Below are 21,826 nucleotides of genomic sequence, written 5' to 3'. Positions count from 1 at the left end.
GGAGGCCGGAATCACAGCAATTCCCGAATTAGTGACCGCCAACTGCTCCAAAAGAGAAAAAGAGATAGAGAGGTTGGAAAGAGTTGGAACGAGGAGAGGAGGTCAAAGAAGTGTGCACACAACTGCACAGAAATAGGGCCATCTCAAAGTGGCAGGCACAGGGTACTTGAGAAAAATATGGGCATGGAGAAGAAGGAAGACTGCCTGTATCAAGGAGGCAAAAAGAAGAAATGGGTGTGACACATGCAGTTGGATAAGAAAGTATGGGTACAGGACAATAATACATGTGGGGTACAGGAGATATACCCCACAGAAGATAGGGTGGAAGAAGCAGAGAGCAGAGGATGGAGCACAGAGAGCAGGGTGGGAGGGAGGCAAGCCACGAGGAACAAGAAGAGGGTGGTCCCACAGTTGGAAAGAGCACTTACAGTGCTCAGACAAATCTCAGTTTGGTAAAGGAAAAACAAAAAAGGGGTGGACAGCACAGGAAGCGAAGAACATGGTCTAAAGTCCTCGACATTATAGGAAAGGTGTAAATTATTGCCTGTGCTCTTTATTGCATGCCTGCGTCAGGTTTTTATTATGTATCTGGAAAGGGTGAGTACCGGGGGTGGGGTGCTGGATAAGGTTTAGATCAGGGTTGATGAGGCAGGGTTGTAAGCACAAGGGTTCCAAATGGGGTGGGGGTCACATGGTAAGTGGGTATGGCAGGAGGAAATGAGACAAGTTATAGAAAATCAGAAAACAATCTTCTTGAAGTACAGTGGTAGAAGATTCGTTCAGTGATGAGGGTAATGAATACAGGTAGAAAAAAGACAAGTGCATCCATTGAAAGAAGTGAGAGAGTAACTTCAGGTAAAATGCAAGGAAATGAAAAGGTAAGCAGGGGTATTGAGGACAAAAGAGATGAGCTCTGCAGGAGCTCCTCATCTCTGACTGGAAAGAGAAGAGATTAGGGAAAAGAGATAATAGTAAAATCCCACAAGACCTAGACTGGGATAAAGATTTATCAGGGATCCGGGGAAATATCCAGATGGCAGGGCATGAAAACTAGAGGAGAGGCCTTTAAAAGAGCAACTCTAATGAGGACAGGAGATGGGTCAGGTCCTGGATCAGGAGTAAACCAGGAGGGGAAGGTGTGGATCCCAGTGGAGAGAGCCAGGTCTACACTAGAAGGGGAGGTGCTGAGATCCTTGAGCAAGGACCTCCAGTGGTCACCACTGGAAGGCTGGAGGCAGGAGATGGGAGAGTGAAGCCCCGAGAGTACAGGTGGCGTCCACACCAGTGATTCTCAACGGGGGTGGGGGGGTGGATTCCACCCGAGGGGGGGCTGTGGGCACGGCCCCCAGGTAGGCCTATCAGAGCATCAGGGGGAGCACTGATCTGCTCACAAACATGAAACAGCAACAACAAACTGACCCAAAGATGACTCTGATAGGCCACCTGGGTGTTGTGCATCCCCGGGTGAGAATCACTGGTGGAAGGGGGAGAAAGGAGATGGGGTGGAGGTGGGGCAGAGGTGGGGCAGGGTAGATGGAGGCATCAGAGTTATGACTGTCACACATGGGAGGAAAGGTCCCATCAGACCAAGAAAATGGAGCAGAGAGACATGGAAGGATGGAGGCTGTGTGGGGATTTTCTGTCAAGGGCAGGGACAGCAGCACCAGCACTGTGGTCCCAGCTGAGGACTGAGGTGGAAGAGTGAGGCTGAGAGAGGTGGGTGGCACACAGGAGGACGGTGTGTGGGTGTGGGCAGAGAGGAGCAGGCTGGCAGTGCAAGGGGAGGGAAGGGGCAGAGGGAGTGCAGCCAGCATTGGAGGTGAGCTCACGGAGGAGAAGAGTGTGGAGGAGGGAGGAGGAGCAGAGGTGGTGGATGGATGGGAGGTCCAGGAGGAGACAGGTGTTAGGCTCAGTGTCAGGTCAGTGGAGAGTGGGTGTGGGTGCATTGGGATGTAGTGCAAGTGCAGGGCAGGAGTGAGGGCAGAAGACAAAAGTGTGTGGGGACAGGAACATGGTGGGAGAATCAGGAATATGGTTGCCATGAGCCTTTTCAGAGGAGTGTAAAGGAAGGGTGTGAAAGGTCCCTGAAAGTTTTCAGGGAATCATGGACTTGGAACTCCAAAAAGAACCCACAGCCTGCAGCCACAGGGACTGCTGGGTAGGACATGGAGGTTTGGAACGATCTTTGTGATGCAAAGCTCACGGAATGTGGTTGTGAAGGACAGGTCAAAAAGGGTGTGTACACACAGGACCACCATGGATCAGCCAGCTGATTCACAGGTGGCAGCTGAAAGCATGGCAGATGGGGTAGGGATGACTGACCCTCACTATGCAGAAGAGACCAAAGCAGGAGAAAGGATCACGTGGGCCCAGGAGAGGGGAGAGGAGGTGAGGAGTTTGCAACATGTTGGCAGAACACTGGGCAAGAAGGAGGAGGAAGAGCAGAGGAAGGAGCCCAGCAGCTGGGAGAGGAGATGGCTGTTGAGGGATTGGGGAAGGCACTGCACCAAGAAAGACACATGAAGATGAAGGAGGGAGAGGAAGTGATGAATCTGGGTGAGCCAGGGCAGGCAGGGAAGAACATGGCATGGGTAAGACAAAAGGGCATGAAGTAGAGGTGTGAGGAGGCTAGTGGAGAATGAGGTTTTAGTGATCTCGACACTGAGGAAATGTTAGGACCACTGTGTCAACAAAAGCCATGGCAAATGATGGAAGGTCACAGGGTTAACAAGCTCTCAGACCAGAAATGACTGTCCCTCCTACAGTGGAATTCAGAGTCTAGTATTGTTAAGAGTGTATTCAGATAGCAGATGAAGTAATAAAAGCATAGGTGGCACAAAGAGGCTGGCCATGGTGGTAGCACTGAGGGCAGATCAGTAAGGGAACAAATACAGAGGGAAGGACTCCTGAGTCCATGGACTGATTGGCTGGTGCCAGGAAAGTCTGATTGGATGTTGAGGAAGAAGCAGAGGTTCCCTGGAAAACCAAGTTGGAGAAAACACAAGGGATATTTTGGCAAGGATGGAAAGAGAGACACTGGAATTGGGATGCCATGGGAAGGTGATATGTGGAATTTAAACTTTATCCAGGAAGTGATGGGGAAAGAAAGGGACAGGAGGCACTTCTGTCATGAAAGAACTTCATGAGTCTTTATTGGCTTCAATATACATAAAGAGGCCAACATGGAAAAGGGGGAACATGGAATGCATGTTTAGTTCCCAAACCAAGGGCATGAGCAGATCTCAGGGAATAAGTGGATATGATGGATGGTATCAGTGTCCACTGTAGAAGCAAGGCAGGGAGGAGAAGCACTTGCAGAAGTGGGCCCTCAGGAAAAAGTTGGGGGGGGGGCAAAGGGACTCAGGTTAACTAGAAGAAGTTGGGTGGTGTTGCACTTTAAGAAGGGTCCTGCACAGACAGCACTACAGGTACCTCAGGGACATGAGTGGACCCATGCAGAGTGAATTCAGGAGAAGAGGCTTTCAAATGGCAGAAGAGGAGCTGGGAATCAGTGCATGACAGACATTTTACACTGACTCCTCAATCTGTTCTTCTGTTCAAGGGGATTCAGTGAAGCCTGGGTTGGGGAGAACCTTCCAACCCACTACGGTGTCATGGGTTTAGAGGTAGAATGGTAGATCAGTAGCAAATGGGCACAGTGGGAAGGAGCCTGGCCCAGAACGCCAGGACTGAAGAACAGAATGGGGGCTTTCCTGCTAAAGGCTTTATCCAGAGGATAATGGAGGACATGAAAAGGAGGATGTAGATGTCACCTACATAAAAATGATGTCTTAAAGTGAAGATAGTGTGATCAAATGGCAATAAGGAAAAAAACAGCACTAGGGGGCCACACGGGTTGTCAGTACGCCGGGCAGAGTTGTTCTCTCTGTGGTACCTGTTTGGGGCAAATGCAAATAAGGAGGTGAGAAAAGCAAGCAGTGATAGGACTGGATAGAGAATTTTGCATCAGCCTGGTAAATCAAAGGGGTTAGAGAAAAGGGGAGAAAGGTTGGCATAGGATGACAACAGCCATCTAATGAAAGGTAGAGGAAGAATAAATGGAAGATTCAGACCAGTGACAGTGAATGGCTGCATAAGAAGGAGGCACAGGGAGGTAGAGAGATTAAGTAGTAAGAGCAGATCTAAGCAGGGAGCAGACCCCTATGAAGAAAAGTGAATCTGATGACAAGGCACGTGCTAGGTTGCTAAGAGAAACGTAGGGTAAAGAGACAGGAAGCCTACCCTTGGATAGGAAGGTAAAGAGGAGAAACAGGTCACAAGCAAAAACACAGCAAGAAAGTGTGTATGAAGGAAGATGATGTAATGCATGGGAGCATCACACACAGAAGGTAACGGGAGACGCCAGGGAGGATGGAGAGCAGAGAATGGAGTGGAAGGAAGACAGGCTAGGAAGCAACCAGGAGGAAGAAGAGGGTGATCCCAGAGTTGGAATGAAGGTACTTAAGAGTGCTCAGTTCAGCCTGCAAGGATTGGCTTGGCTTGAGGAAGGAAGGCATGGACAGCAAATGGGAGGGAGGAGCACAGGCTCTTAGAGCCTTGACCGTTGTTCCAAGGGTGCATATTTTGTGCCAGGCTCTTTATTAAGGATCCGGCAGGGAAGGGTGGGTGGTAAGGATGGGGCTTGGAACAGGAACTGGGTTGGGACGGACTGGGTTGGATGGGAGGGCAGAGTTGGGGAGTAGTGGGGTTCGGGATGGGGACACGAGCCTAGCTCTAGACACTGAGAAGACATCTCACTGACTGAGCTGGTGAATAATTCCATGTCGTGTTGAGTAACGACTGGAGCCCAGGAAGACTACTGAATCTCCCAAGGAAAAACAAGAGTAGCTAAGGAAGGGTGGAAGGGAGAGGAAGGGGTTGGTCTGTAGGAAAGGAGGAGGGACTGGAGGATCACAGTGGTACTCTGGAAGTGAAAGGAGTGATTAAGAGAAGGGGACTAGTATTCTCCTGGAGGACCACATTTGGGTCAAACATACTGATAGCTGCATGAGAGTCTCATGGGTTTTGTGGTTTAGGAGCACTGGGGTAAGGGGGGGTCTTTAAGAGAACAGCTCTCTCATGCACACTGGGGTGGGTCAGGTCCTGGATCAAGGAGTGAACAGGGAGGGGAAGATGTGGATCCCAGTGGAGAGAGCCAGGTCTACATCAGAGGGGGAGGTGCTGAGATCCTTGAGCAAGGACCTCCAGTGGTCACCACTGGAAGGCTGGAGGCAGGAGATGGGAGAGTGAAGCCCCGAGAGTACAGGTGGCGTCCACACCAGTGATTCTCAACGGGGGTGGGGGGGGGGATTCCACCCGAGGGGGGGCTGTGGGCACGGCCCCCAGGTAGGCCTATCAGAGCATCAGGGGGAGCACTGATCTGCTCACAAACATGAAACAGCAACAACAAACTGACCCAAAGATGACTCTGATAGGCCACCTGGGTGTCGTGCATCCCCGGGTGAGAATCACTGGTGGAAGCGGGAGAAAGGAGATGGGGCGGAGATGGGGCGGAGGTGGGGCAGGGTAGATGGAGGCATCAGAGTTATGACTGTCACACATGGGAGGAAAGGTCCCATCAGACCAAGAAAATGGGTGCAGCAGAGAGGCATGGAAGGATGGAGGCTGAGTGGCGATTTTCTGTCAAGGGCAGGGATAGCAGCACCAGCACTGTGGTCCCAGCTGAGGACTGAGGTGGAAGAGTGAGGCTGAGAGAGGTGGGTGGCACACAGGAGGACGGTGTGTGGGTGTGGGCAGAGAGGAGCAGGCTGGCAGTGCAAGGGGAGGGAAGGGGCAGAGGGAGTGCAGCCAGCATTGGAGGTGAGCTCACGGAGGAGATGAGTGTGGAGGAGGGAGGAGGAGCAGAGGTGGTGGATGGATGGGAGGTCCAGGAGGAGACAGGTGTTAGGCTCAGTGTCAGGTCAGTGGAGAGTGGGTGTGGGTGCATTGGGATGTAGTGCAAGTGCAGGGCAGGAGTGAGGGCAGAAGACAAAGTGTGTGGGGACAGGAACATGGTGGGAGAATCAGGAATATGGTTGCCATGAGCCTTTTCAGAGGAGTGTAAAGGAAGGGTGTGAAAGGTCCCTGAAAGTTTTCAGGGAATCATGGACTTGGAACTCCAAAAAGAACCCACAGCCTGCAGCCACAGGGACTGCTGGGTAGGACATGGAGGTTTGGAACGATCTTTGTGATGCAAAGCTCACGGAATGTGGTTGTGAAGGACAGGTCAAAAAGGGTGTGTACACACAGGACCACCATGGATCAGCCAGCTGATTCACAGGTGGCAGCTGAAAGCATGGCAGATGGGGTAGGGATGACTGACCCTCACTATGCAGAAGAGACCAAAGCAGGAGAAAGGATCACCTGGGCCCAGGAGAGGGGAGAGGAGGTGAGGAGTTTGCAACATGTTGGCAGAACACTGGGCAAGAAGGAGGAGGAAGAGCAGAGGAAGGAGCCCAGCAGCTGGGAGAGGAGATGGCTGTTGAGGGATTGGGGAAGGCACTGCACCAAGAAAGGCACATGAGGATGGAGGAGGGAGAGGAAGTGATGAATCTGGGTGAGCAAGGGCAGGCAGGAAAGAACATGGCATGGGTAAGACAAAAGGGCATGAAGTAGAGGTGTGAGGAGGCCAGTGGAGAATGAGGCTGAGGTTCTTGGGTATCTGGAAAATTCTAGGGACCACTGCTATCTGAAGATAGCAAGATGATAACAGGTCATAGTGAAGGTTCTTAAGAGAACAATGAGGCATTTCTAAAGATGGTGGCATTGAGAAGCTACCATGATTAAGTGTGAAATCAGATAGCAGACAGACCGACTACAGCCTCCTGGAGACAAAGCAGATGGCTACTGGCATCCATGAGGGTAGGTCAGGAAAGGAGAAGACACCAAGGAAAAGACTCTTGAGTGAGTATATCAACTTTGACATGGTGGCAAAGAAGTCTTTCTAAATTTTGAGGGGGAACAGAAGGGTCTGTGGAAAACTAAAATGGAAGGAAATACAGGGAATGGTTCATACAAGGATTAATTCCATGTCCACTGTGAAAAGAGACATTATAATAGGTAGCAGTAGGAAAGTGATGGTTGTAAATTTAAATGGGTCAGATGAATTGATGGGAAATGAAATGAACTGGACAGTACAGAACCTGCTGAATTTATGGGTGCTTACCCTCACTAATGGAGTCCCTGTGGAAAAGCAGGAGGCAGAATAGAGTTCCCAAGGTGGAGGGTGTTGTCATTCTCAGGAGATAAGTCAGTGACATGCGGGATTTCAAGGCTAGACCATAGGTATTAATGTAGGCAGAGAAGTCGGTGTCTAGAAGAGAAGCAATGTCTTGCGGAAATTACTGATTGAGAAAATACAATACAACTGTATTTACAGGAGGATACTATACAGTTAAAGCCCACTTATAGGGAAGGTCGTGACAGAAATCACTGGGAGGTCAAGAATTGGAACATACATGGTTAATTGCAAAATTCCAGATATATGAGATTTGGACATAGATTGAGTTACATTCAACATGGTTTCCAACATAATTAACCTGTTCAAATGGAAGGCAAATATTAGTTAAAGTGGAATTGGGTTAAGGGGACAGTATTCATTTGAAATTATCCTGGAAATCATGTAGCAAATTTTGAGTTGATAAGATAATATTTCCATTTAAACTTTAAGTATGGAATAAAGGAAAAAGAGAAAAGTGTATAGAAAGAAGTCATTCATATAGAATTTGATAGCTGCCTGAAAATTCCATTAGATAATCACTTGATGAATAGAGTCTGGAGAATAAATGCTCACATGGACATAAGTTTGTGAAGTAGAATCTGAAGGGAGAGCTTGACCAGAACCTCAGGATTCAAGGATGCAGGCTAATTGTGTTGGAAGGCAAAAGGGTGGAGATGTTTGATCATCAAGGGCAGGTTAAGAAGGAAACTAACACATATTCACATTGGAAACTCATTTCCATGACCAAGAATAAACAGTGCTTGGGGCAACAGCAATAGATCAGATTTTTTCTCCCGTAAGGCAAAAAGATGAAATGAATGTGTATTCTGTTTAAGTTACATTCTGGAGAGATGGAATCATCTGAATAAGGTCAGCAGTAAAGATTAATGACACTGATAATGATGGGATCATTATATTTCTCATCACCTGGAACCGTTTCAAGTAAGGAATATCAAATAGGATAGGAAGATGGCTTGAAAAGGAAATTCCAGTGAGTTTAAGGAAAGGCAGGCTGAGTAAAGACAAATGAAACAATGAAAAAGAAGTTCTCCAGGAGGAATCCAGTCAGATCCTGGGAATACTGGCAGATCTCCTAATGGGTCAGATTGCAGAATATTGAATTTGAGGCCTGACTTAAACAAATTCTAGTTAAAGACAGGGAAGATAGTAGTTGAATATTTTCTACGAAACATGAGCTTTCAGTATTTGAGCAAGAACTCAGATTAAATGTTTAGCGTGGAAGACTGCAAAGTTTCATTATGGGTTATTAATGTGGATCCCAGTGAGTAAGTAGAGGTGAGTCAAAGTAAAAAACTCCAAGGTGAATATCACTTAATTGAAGTTGTGAATTCATACAGAATGCCAAGAGTTAATATGGTTAATATGGAACAAAAAACAATAGGTGGGAGATTACAGATTCAAAGAATTCTGTATCCATCAGATTGTACTGGTAGCTTAAGTCAAGATGGCACTTCAAGGACGTGTGGGCAGCAATTCCGGAATTGGAGTATCCCTAATGAAAAATAGAGAAAAGAACTCATATCTGTACTGTTGGAAGTTGATTTTAGTATAAATATTTTGTATCAAAGACTTTTTTAAATCAGTTATTTATATTTGTTGAAATGGTTCCAGATCATGAGAAATATGATGCAATAAGATCTGGCAGTATAATAAAAGCAATACAGGGTTTAGAATGGTTCTGAATAGGTAGTAGAATAAAAAGGTAAAGAGGTCCAAATGGGGAGCAATTGATAGATGTTGCCTATATGTTATATATTGTTACTGGTACGAGAAATATTTAGAGGAAAGTAAAATAACCACAAAATATTTTATCCCAGTATGGTGGCACACGTGTATAATCCCAGCTGCTTGGGAAGTTGAGGCAAGAGGATTGCAAATTGTATAAGGTCCTGGGTTTAATCCCCAGTATTAAAAAAGAAATAGAGACAGAGAAAGAGAGAGAGAGAGAGAGAGAGAGAGAGAGAGAGAGAGAGAGAGAGAGAGAGAGAGAGAGAGAGAGAGAGAGAAAGACAGAGATATGGAGGGGTGGAGGGAGAGAGGGAGAGAGAGGAAGACAGGGAAGGAAAGGAGGTAAGTAAAGTAAGTTGCTGAATGAGGATGCAAAGAAGCAATAAATGAGTAATTCTAAAAGATAACAAAAGGACTTACTATCAACTTCAAGACTATGACATTGATAACTTTTTCAAGAAATTACCCAAGCTCAGACAGAAGGTGTTATTGTAATATCATGATGCTTGATTAAAGCAGTTTTTTCAAATAGGGTACATTTTGTACATTTATGAAGTAAGGGAGTTTGGGAAAGTTTAAAGTTTGAGCAAAGAAAGGTCTAATTGATAAAACATATTTCTGGAGGACACTGGAGGATATATGTCTTTTCAACTGTGGAAGACTTGATTTTAAAGATGATAAAGGGAGAAAGTAAATAATTCCAGAATTAAACAAAATAGCATCTATTATTTACTATGTGTCCAGCACCATTTTAAGTACTTTACTTATTACATTTCTTCCTCGAAACAGTTGTAACCGGCTTACAAAGACAAAATAACTTATCCAAAGTCATACAGTCAGTAAGAGGACCAGAATTCAAATCCTTACCTATCTATAAAACCTATATTCTTTTCTATTATGCCATATTGCTTTCAAGTTGAAGGAAATCACAACCAAGAATTTCTATTTTTTCCCTTGTAACTGTAAGGAAAATATTTTTCTGAGATGAGATGTAGAGGTGATAGATTTTGATATAACTGGCAAAATTTCAAATATATGCAATGGAAAAAAGAAAAAGGAAGGGAAGGAAGGAGGAGGAAAGGAAAGAACAGCAAAGAAAGAAAAAGGAGAGAGAGGAAGGGAGGGAGGGAAAGAAAGAAGGTTAAAGGACTTTCATTGCCATCTATGCCCTGGTATTTCACTTCTTTCATTGAATATAGCAAATATTTTAGATTGGCCATCGATTAAAAAAAAAAAAACTAAAAAATAGAAAGGAGTTTGTAATGGGTCAGATATTATTGATGACTAGCACAAATTTAAAAGTCTATACATTGGGACAAGATTCCATTTTTTTCCCCAAAGATGAACTGGTAACATTCTATCCCTGAGTTTAGCATCAAAGAATGAAAATTCTCTATTTGCCAAATTCTTATCAACAAAAATCAAAAGAGTCCATAGCCAGCAGACCAAAAGTTGAAACCTCTGGGCTAATTTGTAAGATCTATTTTAAACAAAAATAAACACCTTAATGAAGAGGGGCGAGAAAACTTCCTCTATTCTTCCTCTCGGTGGAAATGCTTTCTGTTGTTGTTGTTGTTGTTATTGTTGTTGCTGTTCTTCTATAATATATGTAAATTCTGTAACCTCAATATTGTTGTTTTGTGTATTTAGGTATTGCAAAATTGTATTTATGGTATTCTGTTAATTCTACTCCCTGGGGTGTGGGGCGCCTGAGTTATCAGTTATCAAAGTGAACCTGGAGAATGGGAGGAGCTATTATTCTCAATTGGCAAAGACTAGATTTTTCAATGAGTTCAGCATTTCACTTCCCTCTGAAATTAAGTGGCAAATTAATGGCATCCCTTAAAAAACAGAAACTTGGTGAGAAGTACAATGGGAGAGGAATTTGGAAGTAAGGAGAGATGGCTACTAGAAAAAAAAAAATGATAAAATGCAGAGTCTCCCAGGATGATGGCAGAAACCACAGAGCTAGATTAAGTAGGACTGGGCCCAGATACTAGTTTGGAACAAGGGTACATAAATCTAGTTTTACTTAAAAGTACAGCCAGTTTAATTAGTGGCTAGTGGACACATTTCAGGCATATCTAACTGGAGAGAAAAACTGAGCAGCAGAGAAAGTGAAGTTACAAGGAAATAGAACTAGAGGAACCTCACAAAGGGACAAAGGAGGTAATTAAAGGTTAAAGCCAAATGGCATAAAGCTCAAAGGAGAAGTATTAGAGGCCAGATAGGAAAGTGCCTTCCCACCCAGGAGGTTATAGATCCAGGGTGGCTGTGGAATAGAAGTGCAGTTCCACCCAAGACCAGAGGGAACAACCTGGGATTCAGACTCAGCAATGGTGCCAACTTGAATCTACCTCGTGCCAGAGTCTGAGTAGTCTGGTCTAGCACCCAACACAGATAAGAATGGAAAGGAGCTCCAAGGAACAAACCTTAAAGAAGGGAGTTAGAAGAGGGGCTAAAGGAAAGCTGGTTAAGTCCCAAATGTTAATGAATGATGACCAGGGATAACTATTTACTAGTACTTTTATGATTTCCTGTAACTCTGTAACTTTCCCTAATATTTGTTAACATTGTTAACTTCTGCTTTTCCTGTACTACAAGTAGTAAAAATTGTTCAAAACATAAATGTGACGTGTGTGTTTATTTCTGTGAAAACTGGGTAAAGGTTAAGAAAGCAAGCACAAAAAAAAAAAAAAAAAAAAAAAAGGAAAGGAAAAGAAATTAAGTACAATAGATACTTGACCTTCTTAAGTAATCGATCACAAGACTGTCCCAAATCCCCAAACTTGTAAATACTACTATTGGCACTAGCAACTGGCTCTCTTAAGGCCTACTCCTTACCTCTATACACATACAAGTAATACAAGTAGAGAATTACAAAAAGCCTTTCTCAGATGTGGATACACAATGGTTGGCTAAGCTACTCATTAGGCTGAAACATACCAGCTTTATGCTACAGGACCTTTAAAAAAATGATGTATTTTAAAAATGCCAACCACCTAATAAATAAACAAGTTTTTCCAGGATGCCCCAAAAAGAAACATCAGGAAGAAGTACGTCATGATTTTTCACAGGAATATCAGTTTTATACACACACACACACACACACACACACACACACACACACAAACAATCATTACATTAAATTATGGAACAGAATCATGTTCTTGAACCCTGAACATTTGTCCAGACATTTTAAGAGCTCAAGAGGTAATGCATTCACAAACACCTAAGTATCTTCTGCCTTATATGTGTTAGTACCTGCTGTAGGGTCCTCATCAGGTAAACGAACAAGAGTGTAACATATTCCTGGTTGATTATAAATGAGGCTGGGGGCTGGGATACAACACAGTACTTCATAGGAATCTGATGGTTCCATCTGCACTGTCACTTTCTCCAGAAGCTGATCATTCAGAGTATTGGTACAGTCAAACTAAAAAGTCAGCAAATGGAAAAGATGTGAAGGATAAGAAATGTTTTCAATCACGTTGTTCCTTCCTTTATAATCCAAGATTCAGTCAGTTCTGGAACCCACTATAACTTCCCACTCCAAATAGCACTATAGGTCTCCTAAGATTTTTTTTTTTTTGGTCCTTGGGATCACATGCTAAATATACTAAATATGTGCTCTATCACTAAGCCACACCCCAGCCCCACCTAAGATTTTTCTTTGGGCAACAGGGTAGTCTTATTCTTGAGCTCTTTCTGTTTATATAATTCATGAGTTTTTTCTTTCTGGAGTCCTACCAAACAAGATGGTAGAAATCAGATGACTGTCAAATCTAAGTTCTCTGAACAACTCAATTTATTCCCCGCCACCTCAGTACCAGGGATAGAATCCATGGCCTTGTGCATGCTAGGCAAACACTCTAACACTAAGCTACATCTCTATCTCCCCGCGACCTGTTAAATTAAAAAAAAAAAAAAAAAAAAAATTTTTTTAAATTTTATTTTGTGACAAGGCTTCACTATATTGGCCTTAAACTGGTGATCCACCTGCTTTGTCCTGTCTAGTAGCTGGGATTACAGGCATGCGCCACCATGCCCAGCTTACCTTGATGTTAAATGTTAATTTTTAAAATAGTTAAGACTTTATGTTGTCCAATTTCTTCATATATATCAGTTTTATGTCCTTTAAAAGATTTCAACCATCAAAAGTTATACATCATATGAAGGGCTCTCTACAGTTCTGAAAAGAAAACTAAAATTGCTGCTAAATTAATTCCTTATAAAAGGAGCTAGACAATTCACAGTAACCAAGCCATGGAACCAACCTAAGTGCCCTTCAACAGATGAATGAAGAAAATGTGGAATATATACACATAATGGAATATTACTCAGTTACAAAGAAGAATGAAATTATAGCATCTGCCAGTAAATGGATGGAACTGGAGAATATCATGCGAAGTGAAATAAGCCAACTGGTCAAAAGTTCTCTCTGATATGTGGATGCAAGGGAGGGTAAGGAGGGATGTATAGAAGTTTATTGGATTAGACAAAGGGGAATGAAGGGAAAGGAGGGAGATGGGAATAGGAAAGACAGTAGAATGAATCAGACATAACTTTCCTATGCTCATATATAAATACACGACCAGTATAACTCCTCATCATGTTCAACCACAAGAATGGGATCAAAATTGTAATGGGTTGTACCCCATGTATGTATAATATGTCAAAATACACCCTACTGTCATGTATATCTAAAAAAATAGAGATGTGCAAACACATGCAAATAAATAAATAACATAACAATAGCATCATTCTAGCCTGGCACAGTGGCGTATACCTGTAGTCACATTTACTCAGAAGGCTGAGGCAAAAGTTGCAAGTTCAAGGTCAGCCTGGGCAATTTAGCTGTCCTTGTCCCCAAAATTTAAAAAAAAATTTTTTTGGTAGTTGTAGATGGGCAGCATGCCTTCATTTTATTTTTATTTTTATGTAGTGCTAAGGATTGAACCCAGTGCCTCACACATGCTAGGTAAGTGCTTGGCCATTGAGCTACAGCCCCAGCCCCACTTATCCCAAATTTAATTTAAAAATTAACAAATAAACAGGGGCAGGGATTTAGGTCAGTGGTAGAGTGTCACTGGGATCAATCCCTAGAACTGCAAAAAAAAAAAAAAAAAAACAAATAAACAAAAAACAAACTCCAAATATATAAATATAACATTTTAAAAGAACAGAAATAAAATGCATGATTTACAATGTCAAAAAATAAAAGGAGCTAGAATCATAAAAAAAGGGAAACTAATGTTTATCTCCAAGCACAATGGTTTATACTAATTTCCTATACAAGGGTACTTATCTCACCTGGAACACAATATGATTGGTAAATATGTGCTTGATACATCGAACAAAATATTCTGTCTCTGCTTCTGTAAGTTGAACAGGCTCAGAAGACTTGAACAAGGGTCCTAAATTCATAAACTCAGGAATGGCAGCCAGTTGTTCTATCAAGAAAAGAGAAAAGTAGGAAAAAAGTTAAGATATGAAGAAGACAGGGACAGGCTTTACTAAAATAATTTAACTTCCACAAATTGGAAAAATATTTTAGATACTATAGCCTTACTAACAGTTGAACACTCAATTAATATGCCCCCAAGTGAAAGAAGTTTTTAAGTTAGCAAGTTTACTGAATTACTAAAAGCAAAAAAAGAAACTAAATTCCTGACTTCTTAGAATCTCAGTTCCCTGTTGCCAGGTAGTAGTTAGCAACTGAAAATTGGAAAATTCCATTAGACTGTACATAGCACAGTAACTATAACATATGATCTTCAGCCATACAAAGACATCCTAAACTGAGAATTAATCAAACTAAATAAAAGCAATAGACTTTATTTTATTTACAATGCATAAGGATTAAAGATTATTACTTCTACCTGTGAAATCATCATACCTTGGAAAATGTCTTGCCTGGAAGGAGCCAACTTCTCTGGCTTAGGAGTCACAAGTGTGATTTCTACAAAGAAAGATAAGAGCCATCAAGTGAGCTTCCTTCCACTATTAGCTCACAATACAGACAGAAAGAGATAAAGACAGAAACTTTTGGTAGATATATAATGAGCTACTGCTAAATCATACCAATAGGTTCTCTGTCAGTTTTGGGAAAGGGGGTACTCACAATGCATTTTTTTAGGGGGAGTACCAGAGATTTAGCTCAGTGGCACTTGACCACTTGCCACATCCCCAGCCCTATTTTGTATTTTATTTAGAGACAGGGTCTCATTGAGTTGCTTAGTGCCTCGCTTTTGCTGAGGCTGGCTTTGAATTCTCCATTCTACTGTCTCAGACTCCGGAGCTGCTGGGATTACAGGTGTGTGCCACCTCACCTAGCTCACAATGCATTTGGTGAACAGAATTTTATAAAGTAATAAAGTAAGTCCTAAAAATACAGTATTTGCCTTAAATAGACAAGGATGCACAAAAAATTACTTAAAAAGGTGAACCAATTTATAAAAAAATTCTTACAATCAAAACAGGAAATAGCACTTGTATAATAGTCAACGAAAAAGGAAATTAAGCATAAGATCTTTCATTCCCAGTTCTTATGTGTTCAAACCACTAAATACTTTCTTCTTTTTTCTTTTTTTTGAGTTTTAAAGCTTGTGTGTGTGTGTGTGTGTGTATACACACATATTGTGGGGGGGTACTAGGGACTGAGTTAGAGCCTTGCACACATCAGGCAAGCATTCTATCACTAAGCTACATCCCAAGTCATTTATTTTATTTTGAGACAGGATCTAAGTTATCCAGGTTGGCCTTGAATATGCAATCCTCCTGCCTCATCCTCTCAAACAGCTGCAATTAAAGGCATGTACCATGGCACCTACCTTCTTTAGAAATTATTTTTATGAACTTGTCCTACATTCTTTCAAGATAAACCACCAATAGCAAAATTAACTAACAGATCACAAAATTCAGAAAATAAAAATAGGTGGTGACAGTATTATTACTATTACTGCTCTGAAATATATATTACTATTAATGCTCTGACAACTAATTTCAAATACTGTTTAACACTTTGCATTAAAAAAAGGAAAAAACTTTCATTTTGGGACACGTTTAATATTCTTGCTCTTACACAAAAAGCAGTAGACTTAAGAAAAAAAACTCCTAATAAAAAACACCATCCATATTAGATCTAAAAGATTTAGAAGGATTGACAAACAAGTATTGGAGAAAATATGCTAATATTTTCTAGGGTTTTTTTTTTCTAGTTTAGAAAATATGTTAACATTTACTAGTTTAGCAAAAGCTACTTATATACAGAAAAACTAACAGAGTTAGCTGTTGGCCATTACCTGCTTTTTGTTCAAAGACAGGAGCCATAGCAAGAGGAATTGATTTCAAGTCAAAAGGTTTTTCTGAAGGCTCCAATGTATACTGGTGTAAGGCCTTTTCCATCCCAGGAACAGAGACTGTCAGACCTGTAAATGCAGAGAAATCTCAGCATTATAACCCTCACCAATGACTGGTAATGTTTATCTAAGCTTTCTAAAGGAAGAGAAAAATAAAACCACAGACTTTAAAACCTAAATAAAAATAGAGGCTACTATGTAAACTTCCTTATCAACTTATGAACTGCCTTATTTCTTTAAAGGAAACACAGCATAAAATTTTCAACAAACTGTTAAGTACCTCTCAGAAAAGAAACCATCTTAGCCATATGGAAGCAGTGAGAGCATAAGGAAAGGGAAAAAGAGCCGAGCCATTCAAGAGGGAGATCAATAAAAACCAAGAATAAACAATATTCTTTGGGCCCTTACATGCTTTAATAAATATATTCTCACAGATTATTCTGCAGGAATTCCCATTCCCAAATTAGAAAATATCCTTGTACAGACAGGTTTCCCTAGAAATCGAAGTGCATTCAAAGACAAAACCCAACCATTTGCCTAGTGGAGTCAGCTAACACAGAGATCACAAAATATGCTTCTAGAAACCATTTGGGGAACAAAAGTATATCTGTATATTTCTTGACTCTTACTGACCATTGAAGATATATGTAGCATTTAGTGCCATCTGCCTCTGCTGTAGTACATTCAGATAGAAAGTAGCTCTGTCTCGTACCTCATCATCAGTATCCATCATACACCTAACCAGAGGACACAAAATAGGCATGTTTCAGTACTCCAAAGATTTACCACCATACCAAAAGGACACAATTCAGGTCATCTGATACTATCATTATAAAAGAATTCAATATTTATCAACTTGGCTCCTAATGTCTGCATAAATCTTGGGGATTGATCTGAATTACTAAAGAAATATCATCATGGTAAATCAGAAGTACTACATAGGTAGACACTGAAAGAACTACAAAGAACACAATAATGTCAGATAGCAGTTTGGAGTCTATTCTTGCACATACAACTATATGGCCCTGATAGAGACTAACACTTCTGTATGATTAAGAAATAGAAATATTACACTTTCCCAGCATACTAAAAAGATAAATAGCATTCAGAATCCAGTCATTGTTATTGTTCAAATAGCAATTTGTTTTGTTTAAACCAGTCAGCCTTTGCCTTGTGATTTATCTGCTTTGATTATAAAATGCAATCACAGAACATTTACTAAAGCAAGTCTTTTCCTTATCAAATATGGCATTATGGAGGCAACAAAAACCTAATATTTTCAACACATGAATCACCTAAGATCTTCTTAAAGTTAGTGCCTACTATACAAACTGAGGTCATTTATGTTCACTTTCTCAGAATCCAAACTCTAATTTTATTTGTATCTAGCATATATATATAATAACTAGAAAGAGAAAAAAAAATGCCATTTGTCCCTGATTGACTATATGAGTTCTTCTCTTAAGTCCTAAGATGCATATAACATGGTACAAGTATATCACTTTATAGCCACATGTAATTCTTATTTTTTAAAAAAGGCATTCTTTAACTTACCTTTGTAAGAGTACAAGGATGCTTGGGAGAAGACTCTCATTCTGAGCCCCAAATTTTGCCAAAGCACTCACAGCAGCTATTATAAAGCATAAAATAAAGCAACGTAAATAACGACTTCTCGGGGCTGGGGAGATAGCGCAGTCGGTAGAGTGCTTGCCTTGCAAGTACAAGGCCCTGGGTTCAATCCCCAGCACCCCCCCCCCCCAAAAAAAAATGGCTTCTCAGAGTTAATCAATCCTTAAAAAAGAATTAGATAAGCAGTTCGTATTTGGTGAAGTCTCTTGTTTTAATGAGTGCTCCTTGATCTTATTTCTTTGATACATTAAAGTATAAACAGAATTTTACAGGCCCTAGAGAGCTCTAAAGAGCAAATCCTCAAGGAATTGAGGATAATCATGTACATTTTCTAGATAAATTGTCTTCACTACAACCTCCTGTATCTCATTGGTGTGATTAAGTTCTAATCTCAAACAAGGCCCAAGTATAAAAAGAAACTCTATATTAAAATTCCTTTCATTGACTATTAGAAAAAAGGAAGGGGATGGGGAAGGGTGGAAGGGAGGGAAGGAATGGTAATGGGAGCTGGATATGACAAAATATTATATGCATGTACGAATATGCCACGATGAAAACCATTATTCTGTATAATTAAAATCCACTAGTAAAAGCTTCTAAAATTCCTTTCATTTCAACAAAGATTCATAGCTTACCTAACTTCTGTCAAGAACTGTAGTAGGTACTGGGGATAGAAAGATAAAAGGCAAGATCTCTGACCTTAAGGAGTTACATTATAGTGCAGCAAGAAAAACAGGTAAGTAAAGTGATACTTACAACATACCATAATAAGGCCCTGGTAGAACTATATCTAGAATGCTGGGTGAGTGAGTACAGAGAAGGGTATTTAAATCAGAAGTGATGGTGGAAAAGAAAGATAAGGAGTTTACCCTTATTACTTCAGCTAAATTTTGAAGAATCAGTAGTGTTTTAGCTAGAGGGAAAGGCGTTTGAGGCAAAGAGAATAAGTCCAAACACTCTCTGCTCAGACCAGAAAGCATGGTGTATTACTCCAGGACCCAAGAGAGCAAAACCGACCATAGGTCTTATATTGGAGTGCAAAAGAGACAAATGAGAAAGCAAAGATTAAAACTGGATATGGTTCAGCCTCAAAGTTGTTATTGCAAGGACATTACAGAAAGAATAAATTTTTGTATGTTAAAGACCATTCTTTTAGCAAAGTGTGGAAAATAGACCAGATATGTGTGAGACTTGCAGCAGTCTGATCCAGTTAGGCATCTGAAATATGGTAAGAGCTTAAACGAGCATCCATGGCAACAAGTAAGAGAATGAAGAAAAGGTAAGGAGACAGAACTGGTAGGTCTCTGCTAAAGAACAGATGGGGGCCGCAAAATAATAGAACAAGTTTCTATCTTCGCGGTGAATGTGTAATAAAGGTGGGAATTTCAATCTGGGTTACTCTGAATTTCAAGTTGAATTTGAAGTGTGTTAGGAAGGCTGGACACGCAAGTTCAGGAAAGAGACCTGACTTGAAAATCATAGCACATCAACAGAACTCCAAAAATGATCACCAGGAAGAATGTGTATGTTGAAAAGACAAAACCCTAAGGATAAGTAATGTTTTAAGGAATGGGCCTAGGAAGAGAAGTTGTATAAATAAGACTGAGGAATGTAAGAAAAATGAAGGCTATTATGGAAACCAAGGGAGGAGAAGACTTCATGAAGAATTTAGTCACATCAAACTGACTGAGAGGTGAACAAAAATAAGAACTTTAAAGCATCTCACGATTTTGCAACCAGTTTTTAAGTAATTAAATAAAAAACAGCTTCAAAGGATTTTTAAGGAAAAAGGCTAAATTACAAACCGTTAAAGAGAAAATGGAAGATTAGTTCATGGAAGCAGCTAGTAATGGCTACTTCAAGTTATCTCTGAGGGAAGAAAAAAGTGTCTTCGGTAGTTAAATGAGAGACAAAGGATTATAGGAGGGCTTACATTTTTTAATGAGAGATTCGAACCCATTCACATGCTAAGAAGAAGAAAGGATTAGAAAGAGTTACGTAAAAAAAAAGACATATTTACACATAAATTCTACATACATTCATATTTATTGCTATAATTCTGAAAAAAAAAAGTGGAGAAACCACAATAGTATTCCTATCATACTGAAAGCCAATCTAAGGCAAAAATCTGGATGGAAACTAGAGGTACGTATACAGGCCCAATGTATGCTCCAAGATCCCATCATCAAATAAGTCTTGCAGTTTCATTTTCCAATTTCATTACCACCCTGAGTTCAGTATTTCAAAAGACCAGCAGTTACATAATCATCAGTGTTCCAATAACTCACCGGCTCTGACAGCTTCATTCTCTAGGACGACCCTATTAAAAATGAAGCGGATGTACTTGGAGGGGACAGGTGTTCTGGGGCCCTCTTTGCCCAACAAGTGTAAAATCTTAGTAGCCAGAACAGTATGTTCACAGTCCTCAATGAATTCACAAAGGTGGGCTAGACCTGCTTCTTTACTCTCAGGGTTCTCTTCTACAATGCTGATTATGCAATCCACAATGGCCCGCTTGTATTCAAAGCCTCCCTGGCAAAAGAGAAGATAAAACTGTCATTTGTTCTAAAGATATTTTTTGAAGAAATGCCTATATTCCAAGACTTATTCTTATAATATTCAAATTTCAATTTCCTCCCTCTTCCCTTTCTTTTTTAAAATTTTTTTTATTTTGGGTGGGTGCAGTTCCGAGGTTTGAATTCGGGACACTTTACCACTGAGTTACATCCCCAGCCCTTTATTTTATTTTGAGACAAGATCTCACTAAGTTGCCCATGCTGGCCTCAAACTTGCAATCCTCCTTCCTCAGGCCTAAGTGGATGGGATTACAGGGGTGTGCCACTGTGCCTGGCCCTCCCTTTAATTTAAAAAAAAGAAAAACAATAGGTGTTTTTTCCTCCAAGTGGGAATGTAAACAATAGCATGTTTAAAAGTCATAAGGTAGCAATCAGAATCAAGCATACTACTTGAGAGGTATTTTAAGATGATAAAGAAATTTGCATAAAATACTGATATTTAATGGCAATCATGAGAATTTCAGAGAGTAAACTTCTTTGGTTAAAAAAGCAGTCTACCTACATCATCTCGGAGCATGTTGGAGAGGAAAGTCATCATGACGCTGTGCTTCCTAGGGTACTTCTGACAGAGAGCACTAATTGCCTGTACAACTACCACCTGCAGAAAAACAAACACAATATTCACCTTAGAATGTACGACTATCACCTGTGAAAAAACACACACACGGAAAAGACATGCACTTTCACAAATTTAACTGGGCATACTTTCTCTGTGATTTACTGCAAGCTAAGAAGGTGCTATAGTTACCTAAAAGGACAATTATGGGTTTTCAAGAGAGCAGAGAGACCCCAAAAGGAAATAAAATGTAATGGGAAAATGAAGTTAGTTCAAGAGATCCCATATTTCTGCCCCAAACACATAAAATTCTTAAAGATAAAAAAATTCAGTAAAGATAAAAAGCTTGAATAGACTGATTATAGAGGAAATACAGAAAGCCCAGGAACTACTTCACAAAGGTTTCCAGGGAAATGTTATCACAACTTTAAAAGACCAGCATCAAGAACTGTACAGGGTGTGAAATTTTACCCTTCTTGGAGCTAACCCTCATAATTTCATGGGTGCTGGTAGCAAAGACTCCTACATCAGAGATGAAAAATGGTATGTTATAACAACGGTAGTAGCAAGACTATCAGCATTTTAGAGCTGGCTCCTTCAGCCACAAATCCTATAAGGAGGCAAATGCAAAGAGAATCAGATAATACCTGGGTCCACAATGGGTTGTGTTATAGCATAAGAATCCTGAGCCACAGAATTTGATGATTTTACAATAGGCAGTAAGCATGCTTATACT

General features: G+C 40.9%; 1 protein-coding gene across 1 annotated transcript in view; it reads right to left on the bottom strand.

Annotated features, from left to right (window-relative positions):
* COPG2 (COPI coat complex subunit gamma 2) overlaps positions 1-21,826 on the bottom strand; it is a 107,739-nt gene that overhangs the window by 33,667 nt on the left and 52,246 nt on the right. Inside the window, exons 13-20 of the mRNA XM_079150194.1 lie at positions 21,037-21,132; positions 20,247-20,490; positions 17,884-17,959; positions 16,963-17,066; positions 16,273-16,398; positions 14,868-14,930; positions 14,282-14,421; positions 12,233-12,404 (exon numbers count right to left, since the gene is read on the bottom strand). Coding sequence (XP_079006320.1) covers positions 12,233-12,404; positions 14,282-14,421; positions 14,868-14,930; positions 16,273-16,398; positions 16,963-17,066; positions 17,884-17,959; positions 20,247-20,490; positions 21,037-21,132 — 1,021 coding nt within the window. The remainder of the gene's footprint in view (positions 1-12,232; positions 12,405-14,281; positions 14,422-14,867; positions 14,931-16,272; positions 16,399-16,962; positions 17,067-17,883; positions 17,960-20,246; positions 20,491-21,036; positions 21,133-21,826) is intronic.

This window comes from Sciurus vulgaris (genome assembly GCF_902686455.1).
Source record: "Sciurus vulgaris genome assembly, chromosome: 8".
In the NCBI taxonomy this organism is placed as follows: Eukaryota; Metazoa; Chordata; class Mammalia; order Rodentia; family Sciuridae; genus Sciurus; species Sciurus vulgaris.
The sequence above is the reverse complement of the archived record's forward strand: the minus strand, read 5'-3'. Positions and strand labels throughout refer to the sequence as shown.